The sequence below is a fragment of the Watersipora subatra genome, chromosome 11 (assembly GCF_963576615.1).
Source record: "Watersipora subatra chromosome 11, tzWatSuba1.1, whole genome shotgun sequence".
NCBI lineage: Eukaryota > Metazoa > Bryozoa > Gymnolaemata > Cheilostomatida > Watersiporidae > Watersipora > Watersipora subatra.
The window spans coordinates 2,624,240-2,639,258 of record NC_088718.1 but is presented as its reverse complement, the minus strand read 5'-3'; the positions used below and the strand labels follow the sequence as shown (position 1 = coordinate 2,639,258).

Sequence of the window (15,019 nt, the reverse complement as noted above, 5' to 3'; positions counted from 1 at the left end):
ATAATTAACCAATCAGAGCCTTAGCCTACGCAACTATTTACTCCACACATTGTGAATGGCTGTTGATATACGCCCTTAGTAATGGATCTATTTGGACATGCCCAGGCAAATGCAGCTGCGAGTCACTCATAGCGCAGTTTGTCTCCAATTGCCTGACACTTCGTGAAAATCTGTCAAGTACAAAACAAGTGTTTAAGCAGAGAGAATTGCATTTGGAAGGTTTTAGAAGAGTTGAATTGGATTGCGTCGGTAAAGGGAGTATTTAGAAAGAAGATCACAGCTGTTTATCGCATTCAGCAGTGCATGGATGCTGTATAACTGGATTATTCTTTCTACTGCTAACATTGGAAAATATGACACCACAGAATAAACTAAAACGCTTTTTGCGATGGCTTGGAAAACCTCGTAGCAGCAGTAGTAGTCCATCAATATCTGTAGATACCGGTCAGCATCCGGCAGATGAGCACTGTCATCTGCCGATACAACGCAGTCAGACTGACGATTTTCTCATTCCTTCTCGCAAGGCATATACAGATGATGCAGAACACATATCAAAGTCATATGACAATGCTCATGTTTCGACTAAAGTTGGGAGAAGCATGTCATTACAGCCACAGAGAAATAGGAATTCACAGCTCGTATCTTATCGAGAAGCTGTAACAGTTACATGCGATGAGGATTGTCCTTGCGACTGTCACAAGCAAGAAACCATCCAAATGTATCTAACATTATGCCGATGCAATATGTCTGGATATGAATCGTATAGGAAAGCCGTATATGGCGGTAGAGGTTTCGTTCGACGACCACCAAGACAAACAGAAAAGCATAATCAATCAAAACGAAAATCTTTACCCGATACTAAAAAGTTCTTTGGCAGCTCAGACACTCTGGGGAGCACAAATAGCTGTGATACAATCAAGGCTTCTAGTGAGTATACAACTACATCAGGAGGTACAAAAAGCACAGGAAGTAGTGGTAACAAGAGCTTCAATTCATCTAGTCCATTTAGTGTGCAAGCGAGCACAACACGAGCATTTCGGGAGAGAGAATTGACATTAACAGAGGATCATGTATCTCCGTCTAGTCGTGGGAGAAATAAAACTAGTCGAAAGCATCACTCAAAGGTAGGCATGTACTTGTGAAGAAGGGTAGGCGTGTACTTGTGGGAAAGGTAGGTGTGTACTTGTGAGGAAAGATAGACATTCCGGGTTAAATATCGCCAGTATTCTCCATATATTCTCTTAATTGTTTTAAGTAACAGTTTGGTTGGAACTAGCTCCGTGTTTTCTGCGTTTAATTACGCCAAGTGTCTATGAGTGGGGCTAGATATCTTGCCCCACTCATAGACTAATTCCTCTGAGGCTAGATTATCTAGTCTCAGAGGTATCAGTTGGTGAGCTTAGCTAAGAGGCTTATTATGTGTTGGCGTTGTGTGTGATACTCTGGCCTCAAATTGCATGTTTAATTTAAAACATGCTTGTTAGACATACCTACGCACTAAAGGCTAGTTTACACTGGCTCGGCGTATGTCAGTGTTAAGACCACAATTATACTTCAGTGATCGTCTGTAATAGCAATATTCACACTATCACACACCCATCCGTGTTTGCATCAGCAAATATTCCGTGACGTAGTATTCTCAATATACAATATGTCGTTATACAATGTAGTCGCGGAAACGATGAAATACTAGTCCAGCAGTAACTGTCATGAAAGAAAATATAGATCAAGCTATCTGCAATGGCCAATCATTGCTGAAGTGGTGCACATTGCACGAACTGTCATTGGTTCTCGGTTAACTATCAGGAAAAATTGACAATTGCAATCATTTCCGATGTATTCGCGTTGCCTCGAAGATGCCGTCAGTTTACGATGCACATAGTTGACAAAATAGTCGCCAAGAGGTCGACATATGGCGATACAGTGCCAACCAGCCTTAACACATCGCAACAGCTTCGGCTTATCATGGTTGTCAGCTAGCGAAACAATACTGAATATATCTTTGCCTTCTGTTAGTAGAACTAGCTGTATTGTGTAGCTAGAAAGAAATGGTGGTTTGCATCTATAATGCAGTAATTACTTCCATCCTATGTCATAACCTTCTGACCCCAATTTCATAAACCATGCCGCAGGGATGCCATTCTACTAACCGGTTGACTTTTTTCTTACCTTCGAACTCGGTAACCAAAGCACTGCCTGCCTACACACCGCGTTACTATTACATAGGTTGATATGTCCTTATTAACGCATTGTCATTATGTACCCTAGCGAAGAACTCTAATGTCGGTTTGGACTCGATGTAAGAAAGCCATTGGGTTCAGTAACTGACTCACTCACCAACCTCCTGACGGACACCACTCTAGTTTCATTGCAGTTTCGCTTATAGTTTCTCGCCAAAAGAATGTTCTGGATTTGTCGTTGCTCAGATCTCAGCAGTCAGTTGGTTAGAGCTGGCAAGATCTAAGCAATAAATGAGAGTTCAATGAGGCCGGACAATGAAATGCCATGACAGGCATGCAAATCAGGCAATTCCTTGAGGGATGCTTCGCGTTTAGTCAGGTGTAACAAACGCCCGCTAGTAGTACAAATATCCATGCTAGTCACAGATCAGGGCTGATATAAAACATGTGTCCATAGCTCACAGTAGGTATCACTACGCTTCCATTGTACAGATTTGGAATTGTGCGCACGTTGATACGTTGATTTACCTTGAGATAAGTGTTTCAAGGTACATTCTTATGTTGCGGATTAGCTTGGGCTCTTTGTTGAAGAAGTAAAGGATTGAAGTGATAAGCATGATAGTCTCGAACTATCGGGCAGTCCCTTTTGCTTTGTTTGTATTTTTCTTATTTTCTATGTTTAACCTATAAATTACACGCAATTAAATATTGCGTGTACACACTGAAATGGAATAGCTTGCCCGACATTTTCTTTTACAAGAATAAAACATTTAATAAATGTTCGTGAGTAACAAAACTCGCTTGCATCGCGAGCTTTCGCCGGTTTCCTCTTGCGGATTGCAAACTTTCGGATTCAAGGCATCGTGAAAACCTAGGGAATAGGTTCCCAGGATGCTTACACTGAAAATATTGCTCGCAGAAGAATTACAAAACTCTTTTCCGTCTCTAATATTCCGAAAACTAAAATAAAGTATTGATTACGCAGAATGCTATGTGTCATTTTACAATGTGTCATTAAACCATAACTGCCACGAACAACTTTTATCGTATTTACTAGGTAAATCAGACATGCTGATTCCGATTTTGTAATCAAAATAAGGATTAGGCCACTAACTTTCAGAGTAATAAAGGATTTTTATAGCGTTTTAATATCGGTCTCGAAAACAACACAATCGGCATAACAAGCTCCGCCCATAAGTACTTGACGTAACCTAGCTTTTTAGGAACAGAAGTTACGTAGAGATGTTTAGACCGATTTAGAATAATAGAGACGGGTGTTTTAAAATCTATTAATATCTAAATCCAGCTTTAAAAATAATATCAGTCTTTTCTGAAAGGTAGATAAGCTATTTAGCATTGCATATTTAAAAAGCGCGATAACAACGCTAGCTCGTGATAAAACCGCGTTTTTTGAGCTCATTTTTCTCGGCGTCCAGCCCATTTAAACGTCATGTAACAAGCTGCGAGCAATTTTAAATAGTTTATATCCCTTTCATAAAAAACTGAAATTATTTTACAGGCTGGATTTAGATAATAATGGGTTTTAAGACACCCATCTCTATTATTCTAAATCGGACTAAACTTTCCTAACTTCCGTTTCTGAAAAAGCTAGGTTTCGTCACATATATTTATGGGCGGAGCTTGTAATGCCGATTGTGTTGTTTTCGAAACGGATATTGAAACGCTTTAAAAAAGTCTAAATGACTTTGAAGGTTAGTGGACTAATCTTTATTTGGAGTACAAAATCGGAATCAGCGTGTCTGATTTACCTAGTAAATACAGTAAAAGTTGTTCGTGACAGTTATGGTTTAACACCTTAAAACAAAAGAAAAGATAACAGTGCATTGTTTTTCCTTGCTACGATGATGCTGCATTTCTCTCCATAAAATGATTTGTAATTCAATTGACATTATTAGAATTACTTAACAACACTTGATTTAAAGGTAAATGTATATAAAACTACTATAAAATAAAGAGATATATGCTATAAAGAGCTACCATAAAATAAACAACAAGATACATACATTTGTATACACATCGTACATGTAGGAGTTTCATTAACTTCAGTAGGGAATTTAACCCAAATATATTTACTGTGTAAGCTCTATGCGTGCCATAAAGATATCACATGTTAAATCTATGGACTATTTAATTTTAATATGTTGGCTCTATTTGTTTTTCATATATGGTTTTTATATTTTGTTTTATTGTTAGAAATGCTAACAATAAAACTAAATAACTCGAACCATTTATAAAAAACATATAGAGTTACTCACCCAAATCATCATAAGGTCTTAAGGCTTGGTTAGACAGTCACTGTTGTTAGCTGTGGACCTTCATGCTCCAGTTCTTTTCCCCGCATTCATAATTTACTTTTAGAATTCAACCGTAATTGTTATGCAAATCTTGAATAGATGATAAATTGTTACGCTATAGATAGTCTGGTACATTGTCTTGTCAAAGAACTCAAGCACCTGTGGCTGCAGTTAATCCTAGTGTATGAGTGTGATGTGTTTCAGCCAATAGGCATCATGACAATCAGCAGGCAGTATGAGATCAGAGAGTTATCATTCACTCCCACTTTGGTCTCTTATCAGCTGATAGCCATGTCCTCCCTGACATAATGAAAACTCGGCGGCGCAGGCGTTGCTGATGAGCTGTCACTTTTCCAACTCTGTTTGATACCCTTGCATTTGCTTGTCATCGCTAGAGATTTGTTTAGAGGTGACTCCATAGTTGAAGCGTGCTGCCGATCCAAGTATTGTACTAGATGCGCCTTTTTACTGAATAAATGAAGAAGCTATTTACGATGTTGTCTGTCGCAGGAGTACGATGAACCAAAAGTGGAAGAGAGTGAGATGGATGTCCTGCACATCACCCGACATAATGACAAGGTCACTTCAAAGGATTTTGAGTTGTTGAAGGTTCTTGGACAGGGCTCCTTTGGGAAGGTAAAATGATTATGTTGTTACTGTCTTGTATTTCTATGAGCTGTCTTGTCCATTGCAGTGATGGATGGGCATTGTTCTGTTGTAACAATTTGCTGATCGGCCGCCAGTCCATGAATTGGATAATTTTACGTACCGTGCGTCATTCATAAATTTTAAGCAATCATGTGAATGACTTAGAATTGGAAATTGTGGCTCGCTATACCTCGCAGTTTTTTTTTCAATTTCTGCTATTCGAGTTCTATTTAATGACAGTAATACCTTGCTATTTCGTGAATCAGATTCCGCAGCCTCAGTACTGCGTAGGGTAAACAGCATCCATCCATTTAAAACATAAAAATAAGTCAATAAAAACTGAAATACGTAAATATATAAATATCTTTTCTACTCTCTTCTACTACTGTTTTTCTTGGTACATATTGTAAAAGTGCAAAATGCACTTGACATCCTTTATCATGCCTCCTAAATGCCCTCAACTTTCAAAATTGTCTAATGAACCTAAAGAAAAAGAGGAAAATACTCACGGATGATATAAAAGTGACTTTATTAGATATCAGTTTATTAGTTTCTACTTTTAAAATGTTCACTTATCGTGGGGAGGCTGAGAGTTCTATTCCTAGTCCCTCACTTATCATGGGGAGGCTGAGAGTTCTATTCCTAGTCCCTCACTTATTGCGGGGAGGCTGAGAGTTCTATTCCTAGTCCCTCACTTATCACGGGGAGGCTGAGAGTTCACTATTCCTATTGTTGTGCTTAATCGCAGAAAGTGAGGGACTACAGTAAGAGTGAACTCCTAGGAATGACGCCAAGTTCATTTGTTTCATTTCCCAAATTTTGAAATTTACAGTCATGTTAACACTGTTCATGTTTTCACCTAGGTATTTCTGGTACGGAAAATAGTTGGACCCGATGCGGGCACCCTCTATGCTATGAAGGTGCTCCGGAAGGCTACACTGAAAGGTAAATGTTTTGCATACTCTTATCATAGTCACTGATTACAGATGCTAGTTTTATGTAATTGTATGATAACACTGTTAGTCAAGCTCCTGTGACAACTAGTATATGTCCTGTGACAACTAGTATATGTCTTGTGACAACTAGTATATGTCCTATGGCAACTAGTATATGTCCTGTGACAACTAGTATATGTCCTGTGACAACTAGTATTTGTCTTGTGACAACTAGTATATGTCCTGTGGCAGTCAAGGCTGGTTCACACACTGTCAGAGTTTTCCTCTCATCGATTATGTGCACCGTAAACTGAAGGCAACACGGATACTTCTGGAAAGTTTGGTACTGTCAAACTTTCCTGATAGCTCACCAAACATCCGCTACAGCTCCTGCAATGTGTCAATGATGATGATTAGCTGTCACAGTTGGCTCGATCCATATTCTCTTTAAACACTGTTGCTGCGGGACTAGTATTTTGTCATTTCCAAAACCGAGTTTTATAATGAGAATGCTATGCCGCAGATGTTGCGGATATAAACGCGGATTAGTTTGTGATAGTGTGAACAATGTTATCACAGACGATCGCTGAAGTGTTGTGATCGCGTGTTGGCGGTGAGGTGATGAAGTATGGCTTGCAATATATTAGGGTTTCCTCGTTGTCATAGTTGCGCATTACTCATGGAACTACCTCATGCTCTAGGGAACTCAGATGTTGCCAGACATTCGCATCATGGAAATTCCTAAACTGCAAACATAATTGGATACAACTTTGTTAAAAAAATTTCAAACAGTTTAGTAACTGCTACAATACTGAAGCAGGATATTAGACTATTATTAAACTATATTTAGATCTCTGAATGGTAAGAGGTGGGTGAGCCAAAATGTCCTACTTCATCGTTCGCTGGTCTTACGTCATTGGATTGCATTTGCATTGGCACAGTGTAGTATCTTCTTTAGTAGGTCTCTGACTTTTTGTTTTTTGGTTGCCGGATTGCACTCACATTAGCGGTAGTCTGTCGGTGTTTTAATATCATTTATTCAGGATATAGAAAAGCTGGGTGTCAACTTGGGTTCCGCTAATGTCAACAACTTATACTTTCCTGTCTGACGCAGAGCTGTGATAAAATCATACCATATCTCATACTGACAAATTCTTTATGTTAACACCAAAATACCTACCATACCACTCTACAGATAGTTACCAACCAAATGTCATTGTTAGCCTCAGTTCCTTTTAGAGTGAATGCTAATAACTTATATTGATCTCCTTAGAATTTTACTATTATGCCATAAGTTGGTCACCGTTGCCCGTTAGATCACTGCCTTCCGTTTGTGACCAAAGACCGATATGTACAAAGTAATGGCTTTTATTGCCATTAGCCAACAGGTTGACACTGATGGCTTTGACTGGTATTGACAGCACTACCTATATTTGTTGAATTAAAGCCTCAGTGGGGAGGAAGTATATCCATTTATAGCTCTAATGTGCCAAATGGAAATCGGAAAATGTCTCTTTAGCACATCCATGGCACTCCGACTAATTCGGTCAAATAGACCTGACAGAATACAGCCAAACAGGGATGATATTAGGTTCATATCTCAAGACATTTGTAGGTCAGAACAAAATATTCGATAAAAATGTACTGTACGACATTTTATTCGTTTTAGTGCCAAAAACCAACAAGTAATACTTATTCTGTTCAAGTATAACATAGTATAACCAGTGTTGAACATGTATACGCATAATAACTACTTACTCATATTTAAATTATAATGCATTATATACTGCGTAAAATACTTAATGCTTATATCTAACAATAAATTAAATATATAATTGGTATAATGAGGCTCTTATATTAAACATATTTTAAATTAGTTTTCTCTATATATATATATATATATGTTACTTTTCCGTGTTATTTTTAACTTTTATCAGCTTATGTACTGTTACTTGGAAAGCTGGCATTATCTGAGACATTTCATCCGTCATGTAGTAGAAACTACTCGGTATGTTGAGATGAATACTATTTTATGTCAATGCCCAAAAGGTTTTTTAAATAGAATTGATTGTAAATCGAGGTTAGACTGTAGACTGACTATTTATCTTGTATATGTAGGGCCTATATACCTGAATATGTATCAAATGCATTCTATTTCATGGTTTGTTTTATTTCAGTGAGAGACCGTGTTAGGACCAAAATGGAACGAGACATATTAGCCGAAATTAATCACAATTTTATCGTGACTTTACATTATGGTGAGTTGTCTGACCATTTTCAGTTTTCCATTGTAATGTGACTGGTGATAGTAGGATGTCAAAGATGATATAGATGAGTCTCAGACTTCGTTGACTTTATGGGTTGTGGTACCAAGACGGCGCTGAAGAAATGTCGCAAGGAAAACACGGTTGTGATCAGCGAAAAATTGATTCCAGTTATGGTAAATGACAGATTGTTGGCTATTTATTATTGAAGTCAAAATGATCCAACAATAAATAAGTGAATAATGAATGCAAAATCACATGCTTTAAATACCGTGTGTTCCAACTTCACCACAAGCTATGCACAAGTAGTTTTGAATGCATGACATGCTCCATAGAGTAGTAACTACCAGTTTACCACCACCTCTTGTATATAGCCACACGAGTCTTACAATGTGATGAAGGAACTGCCTCATCCATGTAATCGTACCGTGATAGGTTTTAAACATCACTGCCTTCCGGATGGTGTTAAACATCACTTCCTTCCGGATGGTGTTAAACATCACTTCCTTCCGGATGGTGTTAAACATCACTTCCTGTGTCTTTATTCGTTGCTTTATCAAACGGGATGGTGTTAATATAAGTTTTATTGATTTTTTTTCTAAACATTAGTCTCATGAGATTCTCTGTCCTCATGAGATTCTCTGTCCTCGTGTGATGGTGTCTTGCCTAGAGTCACAGCTGATAATCGCAATTGCAGTTGACCCTCGCTGTATCATTCATAATGTCAGTACAAGATACATTTATAAATAAATGTGTCACAGGCCAAGGTCACAAGTTGATCGAACTTATAAAGCTTTGATTTTGGTACAATGTGAAGTTGTGATATACGTGTATCGGCCCATGACTCTTCGTGATATTGACCTTTTTTAAACTATGACGTCTCATTATGTACATCTCTGAATATCAAAGTGAAAACTTTAGCAGTCACACAAACTGGGTGTCAAGGTCGGTCGCTACATTAGATGACGCACCCTCTAACTTTTGGCTATGTATTTCTTGCTTTGTGGGCTTTATAGCTACATTTGGCGCGATTAAATCGATCTTTCCGGGGCCGAATTTTTGCATGACTACCGTGTTCACGACATGATCGACCAGCCGCTCTACCAACCAGATTCCATCAATTTAGCTTCTCTCATCTTAGTCACTTATGACTATACTTTTGTCGATATTTTAATGTATTGACCTTTTTTGATTAAATTTTTATATTATCATAAACGCAACTTATCGAATCATCAATGACTTGTCCTTATTAGTCTAGTGTTACGTTTTGTAGAACGCTACTTGGCAGTCAGAGGTAGGTTATGGCTGCCAAGTCAAGAGGTACATACCGCTTTTACAATGTGACACTTAGTAGATGCAGTGTTCTATCTCTGCTGTTTATCGCTCCGCGCAAACCTTGAAAACTACTGGGAAGTTTGCTAAGAGGATTTCATCATTTTACAAAATAAAATAGCTTTGCTTCTGTATAATTTCTACCATATTTGCTCATGACGAGAGGGAAGTGTGTGCAAGTTCTGTTTATTTAAGCGGTAGCCACGTTCTACTTAATAACCTTTTTGGTTTATGCCTCCATAAAATTGTGAGCACGAACGACAAAAGTAATCACTTGCATAGGTACCGACTAATTCACCTGCCATAAATAGCTCTATAGTGTAACGGGAGTTTGTCTTTACTGTTGTAATATGGAATGCTATCAGGCGTGGGTGGGGGTGGGGTCTCAGCCCGAGGCGGTAATTAGGGAAATCTTACATGGTGGCAGAAGCTACTATTTCGTTCAAACTGATGAGAGCTAAGTTAGTAAAAGGATGACCCATAGAGCTATTGTCACTCCATATAGCTATTTTTTCTCCATACAGCTATTTTCACTTGATAGAGCTATTTGCACTCCATAGACATATATTAACTCCATAGAGCTATTTTTATTGTGAACATTCGACTTTGCTGTGCAGTACTTATTCACTTCTCTTTGCACCGGAATATAGCCTGGCATTTTTAATGGTTTTTTCCTTTTACAAAACACTGCATTGAAAGACGAACTTATACAACGTTTTAGTTGATTTTATCAAAAAGCATTGGTATTGTTCTATCATTTGCGATTGTTTTTTATGTTTGCGGTGATCTGACTGTCGGTATGTTTCAAGATTGAAAGCTTGATCGCATTGAAATGCTCGGGTAAAGCAAAATCACGATTATAATGTCTATAGTTGCAAAATGATTGACAGAATAGAGACGTACGTGTGACCCTGCAACTTGAACGCAATAACTGATATCAACTATCACAATCATAACTAATGACGGTCATTTCACACGTATTTTCCTTTGAGTGTTTTAACTGCGATCAAGTTTTGTTGATTTTAACTTGAAGCATCTTTGCCATCAGACCTCAAACATAAAAAGTTGCAAATGGTAGAAAAATACCGATTCTTTCGGAGAAAACCTGCTTAAATTTTTTGCAGGTTTGTCTTTAAGTAATGTATCAACTGAAGCTAGTACTCTACTAATGACACAATGTCATTATGGCAGCAACGATTGGTAGCGCATCAGCCAAGTCGTAACGACTACTTCAGCTTTTCCTAAATTCTGGTATGTCCGCATGCACACATAGCTGATAGTTGATGCTGTTGCTACAGACTGCGAGACCGGTTGGCTCGAGTCGATGCCGATTGTCTCGAGGTGTTTTTAAACGATTAATGCTTAATAGTTTTACCCATTGATTTGCCTTTGTTTGATAGCAGAAGCAAAATTCCTCAAATTGCATCACACTGTCCGATGAATGGTCGAATCAATGCATTGGCTCGGGATTATACAGAGTTATGTTAAGGCACATTGTGATATGTTTTTCTATATCCTTTTGAAGTCGCACGCTCTCTTCAATGATACTTATTGCTGCTATGTTCACGCTGTCAAATGCTGTTGATTGCTTCAGCACAGAGTTGTATGCTTGGTAAAGCATGTGCCAGGCATACAACTCCGAAACTTGCAAGACGAAAAAATCCCTAATAGATTTAGTACTCTAGCAACACAATCGCTGTGTTTCCACTCTTCGAATGGGTTCAGAGTTGCTTCCACTACAGATCATATGAACCGTAAAATCCAAATGCATGCGATGCCATTTCGTTTCGTCAAATTTATGCGAAAGCAGTCATTCTGAGAATACTTCGAAATCATAGAGACACGACCGAATCGATAATACTCAGCTAAACTCTCCCCAGTAGAGGCTACTTTACCAAATTAAAGTTCTTTGCTAGAATTGATTGTGATTCTGAATTTAGATTTGAATACTAAGCAGTAAATTCTGTTGATATTTTGTAATATAGAGTACAGCAATAAGGAACACAGAAAATAAAATTGTGATCAGTCATCCTGGCTTAGTTAGTAAAACTAGTTGATTGCGCATGGGTTGAACAGTGACTGACCCGAATACGAGTACATTTTGGCAGGTATTGTTATGAGGGATACATTGTGGATCTGGAGACGATCTGTATAGTGCGACTCCAAATCGTTGAAATGGTAGGGTGCGAATTCGTCAGCAACAGGCAACTCATTCAAAGCATAGAAACACGATTATATTAATGTTCCTCCAACTGTTGATGACTCATCGAATATGGCCACCGTTAGGCTAGGTTAGGTCTCGTGCTATTGGCTTGTAAGTACATGCCTATAATGTGCTAGTGTCATGTGTGGCCCTTTTGGATAATGCAACAAAAATATGGTCACCATGTCTTGAACTCAGTTATGCTTAACAAACCTATAAGAGCCTCGATTAAAGATCAGTTTTTTTGTGTTTTATAATGTATCAAACAGTTGGCCAGTGCACCTCGATTATATTGTGCGTTGTTCAAGCATAACTGTTCTGATTGATTGCATACACTCGTCTTGGAATGGCAAGGAAGTTACACTTCCGAAAAGGCAGAGTAATTAGCTGTTTCATCGAATCCATTTGTTTACTATTCTTCGTCTGATGGCATTGTCAGTGATAGTCATTGTTGTCGTCAAGCAAAGGCTTAACCGAACGCTTAATTTAAAGCTGGTTCACACCGTATCGCAGTATGTCGTCGTTGTCCTCTCGGCTGTTATTCATAGACACGTGCGCTGTAGTCCAATGGCATCACTGAGGCATCACAGGTATGTCGGGAAACATTGCAGCTTTCAAACTTTCCCATTATTTCACCGTGTATCCATGACAGTTTGTGCAATATGCCCCACTTCGGTGATGTTGATTGGCTTGATTTACATGTATTTATCTCTTCATGGCAGTTGCTGCGGGACTAGTATTTCAGCGACTGCATTGTGTAATAAGAATGCTGTGCTGCAGACTATTCACTAATGTAAATGCAGATGGGTTTGCTATCTGTTATATGTTTTAATGGGAACAATGTTATCACAGATGATCACTGATGCATTGTGGGATTACTACTGACATACTTTAATATAGTGTTTACCAGCCATAAGATTAACATTTTACACTTCAGGATGCTCTGAAGGACGTTCACTGTACGGATTATGTTAACACAATCTTTTCGCAATGTGTATATGTCCTAAGTATTGTGAAGAGATATTTCGGTAGTAGCCTGTCATTGTGGCTCCATTGTGCAGATTCAGACTTATGAGCACCATGCGTTACCGTGTGATGTGTCAATAGCAATATGCGTGTTGCGGATTTGTGTGGCCAATTTGTCAAAAAAGAATCTATAGAAGAAGTTCTGCATCAGAGGTCATAACGGCGCCCTCCTGTCTCACTTAGCAGCATACTTTTTTGATGGGCGAATCCAGCAATACACTTTTCGCATGGTTACACTGACGCTATGTTGTGATGAATGTTTGGAAACTGTTTAAAATGGAAAAAATATCATAGCAGTGTGTCGCAAATCATACGAAAAGGCCGTTTCCATCATTTACAACTTGAAACCGCCGATAAAAATATATGAGTAATCTAACTCGCTTGACTTGTGACTTTTGTCACTTCCAAAGCAAACTTGCTGATTAACCCATCGTGGAACCATAGTGTAGGAACGTGTACATACATTCCAGAACCCTCTGATGGCAATATTAACAGAGTGTACTAGTTGTACTTATGTCGTTTGATATAGAGCAGCTCTCTAGGCTACAATTTGGCCCAGACTAGAATTAGTGCCAGGCGATTGACCTAACTAACATGCCAAAGCCAATCAATTGCGGCTTTCTTTCCACTCAACGTTTGTTCTTCTCGCGACAGGAAGTGTCGCTTCCTGAGCTTGCCCTCGTCTGTTTGGACCGTATGTACTAGAGTCTAGAGCTAGTTAGTAACAAGGACGACAGTGCTCTGTTTAATCCTAATATCCCACTTGTTACACCCGGTAATCTCTCCCACACTCTCATCGCTCTGAGTAGCTGGCCATCCATCACGCTGCCAAATGATCATTTTGACAGAACTTCATAGATGTAGTACATTGCTCAAGAATTATTCATTGAATTTAAAATCATCAACCACTATTATTACTTTTGTAGTAATCTGTATGATAGAGATATATTTGATCGCCTATTATCCCCAAGCTTTTGCAATCACCAAGGCTCAAAGAGGTCGTGTTATATCGAGCAATTGGGCAATTTCATGACAGCTGAAGCATATATGCTGATATATTGTAGAGCTCAGTGTATGGTAAGGAAAAAATTAGTACTAACAGATAAATATTTAATTATTTCGCCCACTTGACTACATACACGGGTTGTTGTGATGTCACATCGATCAACAGAGTTCTTTGATGTACATGCTCACTAGTTTTCATGTGTTGACAAACCATATATAGTGAAACTCGGCTAACTCGACCTTCACGGGACCGAGAGAACGTGTTCGAGTTATCAGAGCATTCAAGTTATGAGAACATTGTCACAAGTGCATGTATTTATCAGTACATATACAAACTATATATAAATCAAAAGCATTGATTGCTCGTTGCAAGTTAAGGGGCCTCTCATGTAATGTCTAAGTTTATCTGAAGGTTACCTTGCTTTCGAAAAGCTATCCCCAAGCGGATGTTCGGTAAAATTTGATTTTTTGCAGACCTTTAGAAAAGTCGTTAACGAAAATATTTTGCCGATAGTGTTAATAATGATGCCTAAGAACTACTAAGGTTGATGTTTATCTCTATGGCTTGAAATAAAGTGATATTCTAAAGCGATAACAACCGTCTCGGTAGACGTTGAGGCAAAAACTGTTGGAGTTGACGGAGTTAAGGTCGAGTTATCTAAAGCAATTTATCATTGCGTTGGAACGGACCAAACAATTCCGTTCGAGCTAACTACGTGTTCGAGCTATCTGAGGGCGAGTTATCCGAGTTTCACTGTACAATAAAGGGGTGGTCACAGGAGCGCCGAACCGAACTAAATGACACAAAACGACGTCGCTCTCAGCTGTAAAAAGTTCGGCCGAAGACATTTCTGGCCGAAACGAACCATTTCGGTCCGGCTCGAAATTTCGTGGCCGAACCCTTGCTCTTATTGGCTGGTTAAAGTTTCTAGAATTCTAGCGAGCATGCGTCACATTTCTCCTTACGTGCGTGTGAGTAAAGTTAAAAAAGAAATGGGACGATACTTTTATTTCGTTAAATAAACAACATGAAGCAATTTACGACAAGGTTCACCCGGACTTGTGATTGTGTTGCATAAATGTAAGAGGTTGCGCTTAAGTTTTGCATAAA

At 38.7% G+C, this 15,019-nt stretch overlaps 1 protein-coding gene across 2 annotated transcripts in view; it reads left to right on the top strand.

The window, feature by feature from the left end:
- The window catches only part of LOC137408375 (ribosomal protein S6 kinase 2 beta-like), a 77,592-nt gene that overhangs the window by 24,471 nt on the left and 38,102 nt on the right, over positions 1-15,019 (top strand). The window contains exons 1-4 of one of the 2 annotated variants that reach the window (XM_068094878.1): positions 175-1,124; positions 5,006-5,131; positions 6,007-6,088; positions 8,256-8,336. In XM_068094878.1, coding sequence (XP_067950979.1) covers positions 354-1,124; positions 5,006-5,131; positions 6,007-6,088; positions 8,256-8,336 — 1,060 coding nt within the window. In that variant the 5' untranslated portion in view covers positions 175-353. Of the gene's footprint in view, positions 1-174; positions 1,125-5,005; positions 5,132-6,006; positions 6,089-8,255; positions 8,337-15,019 lie in introns of those variants that run through there. The other variant, XM_068094879.1, reaches the window with a different exon arrangement.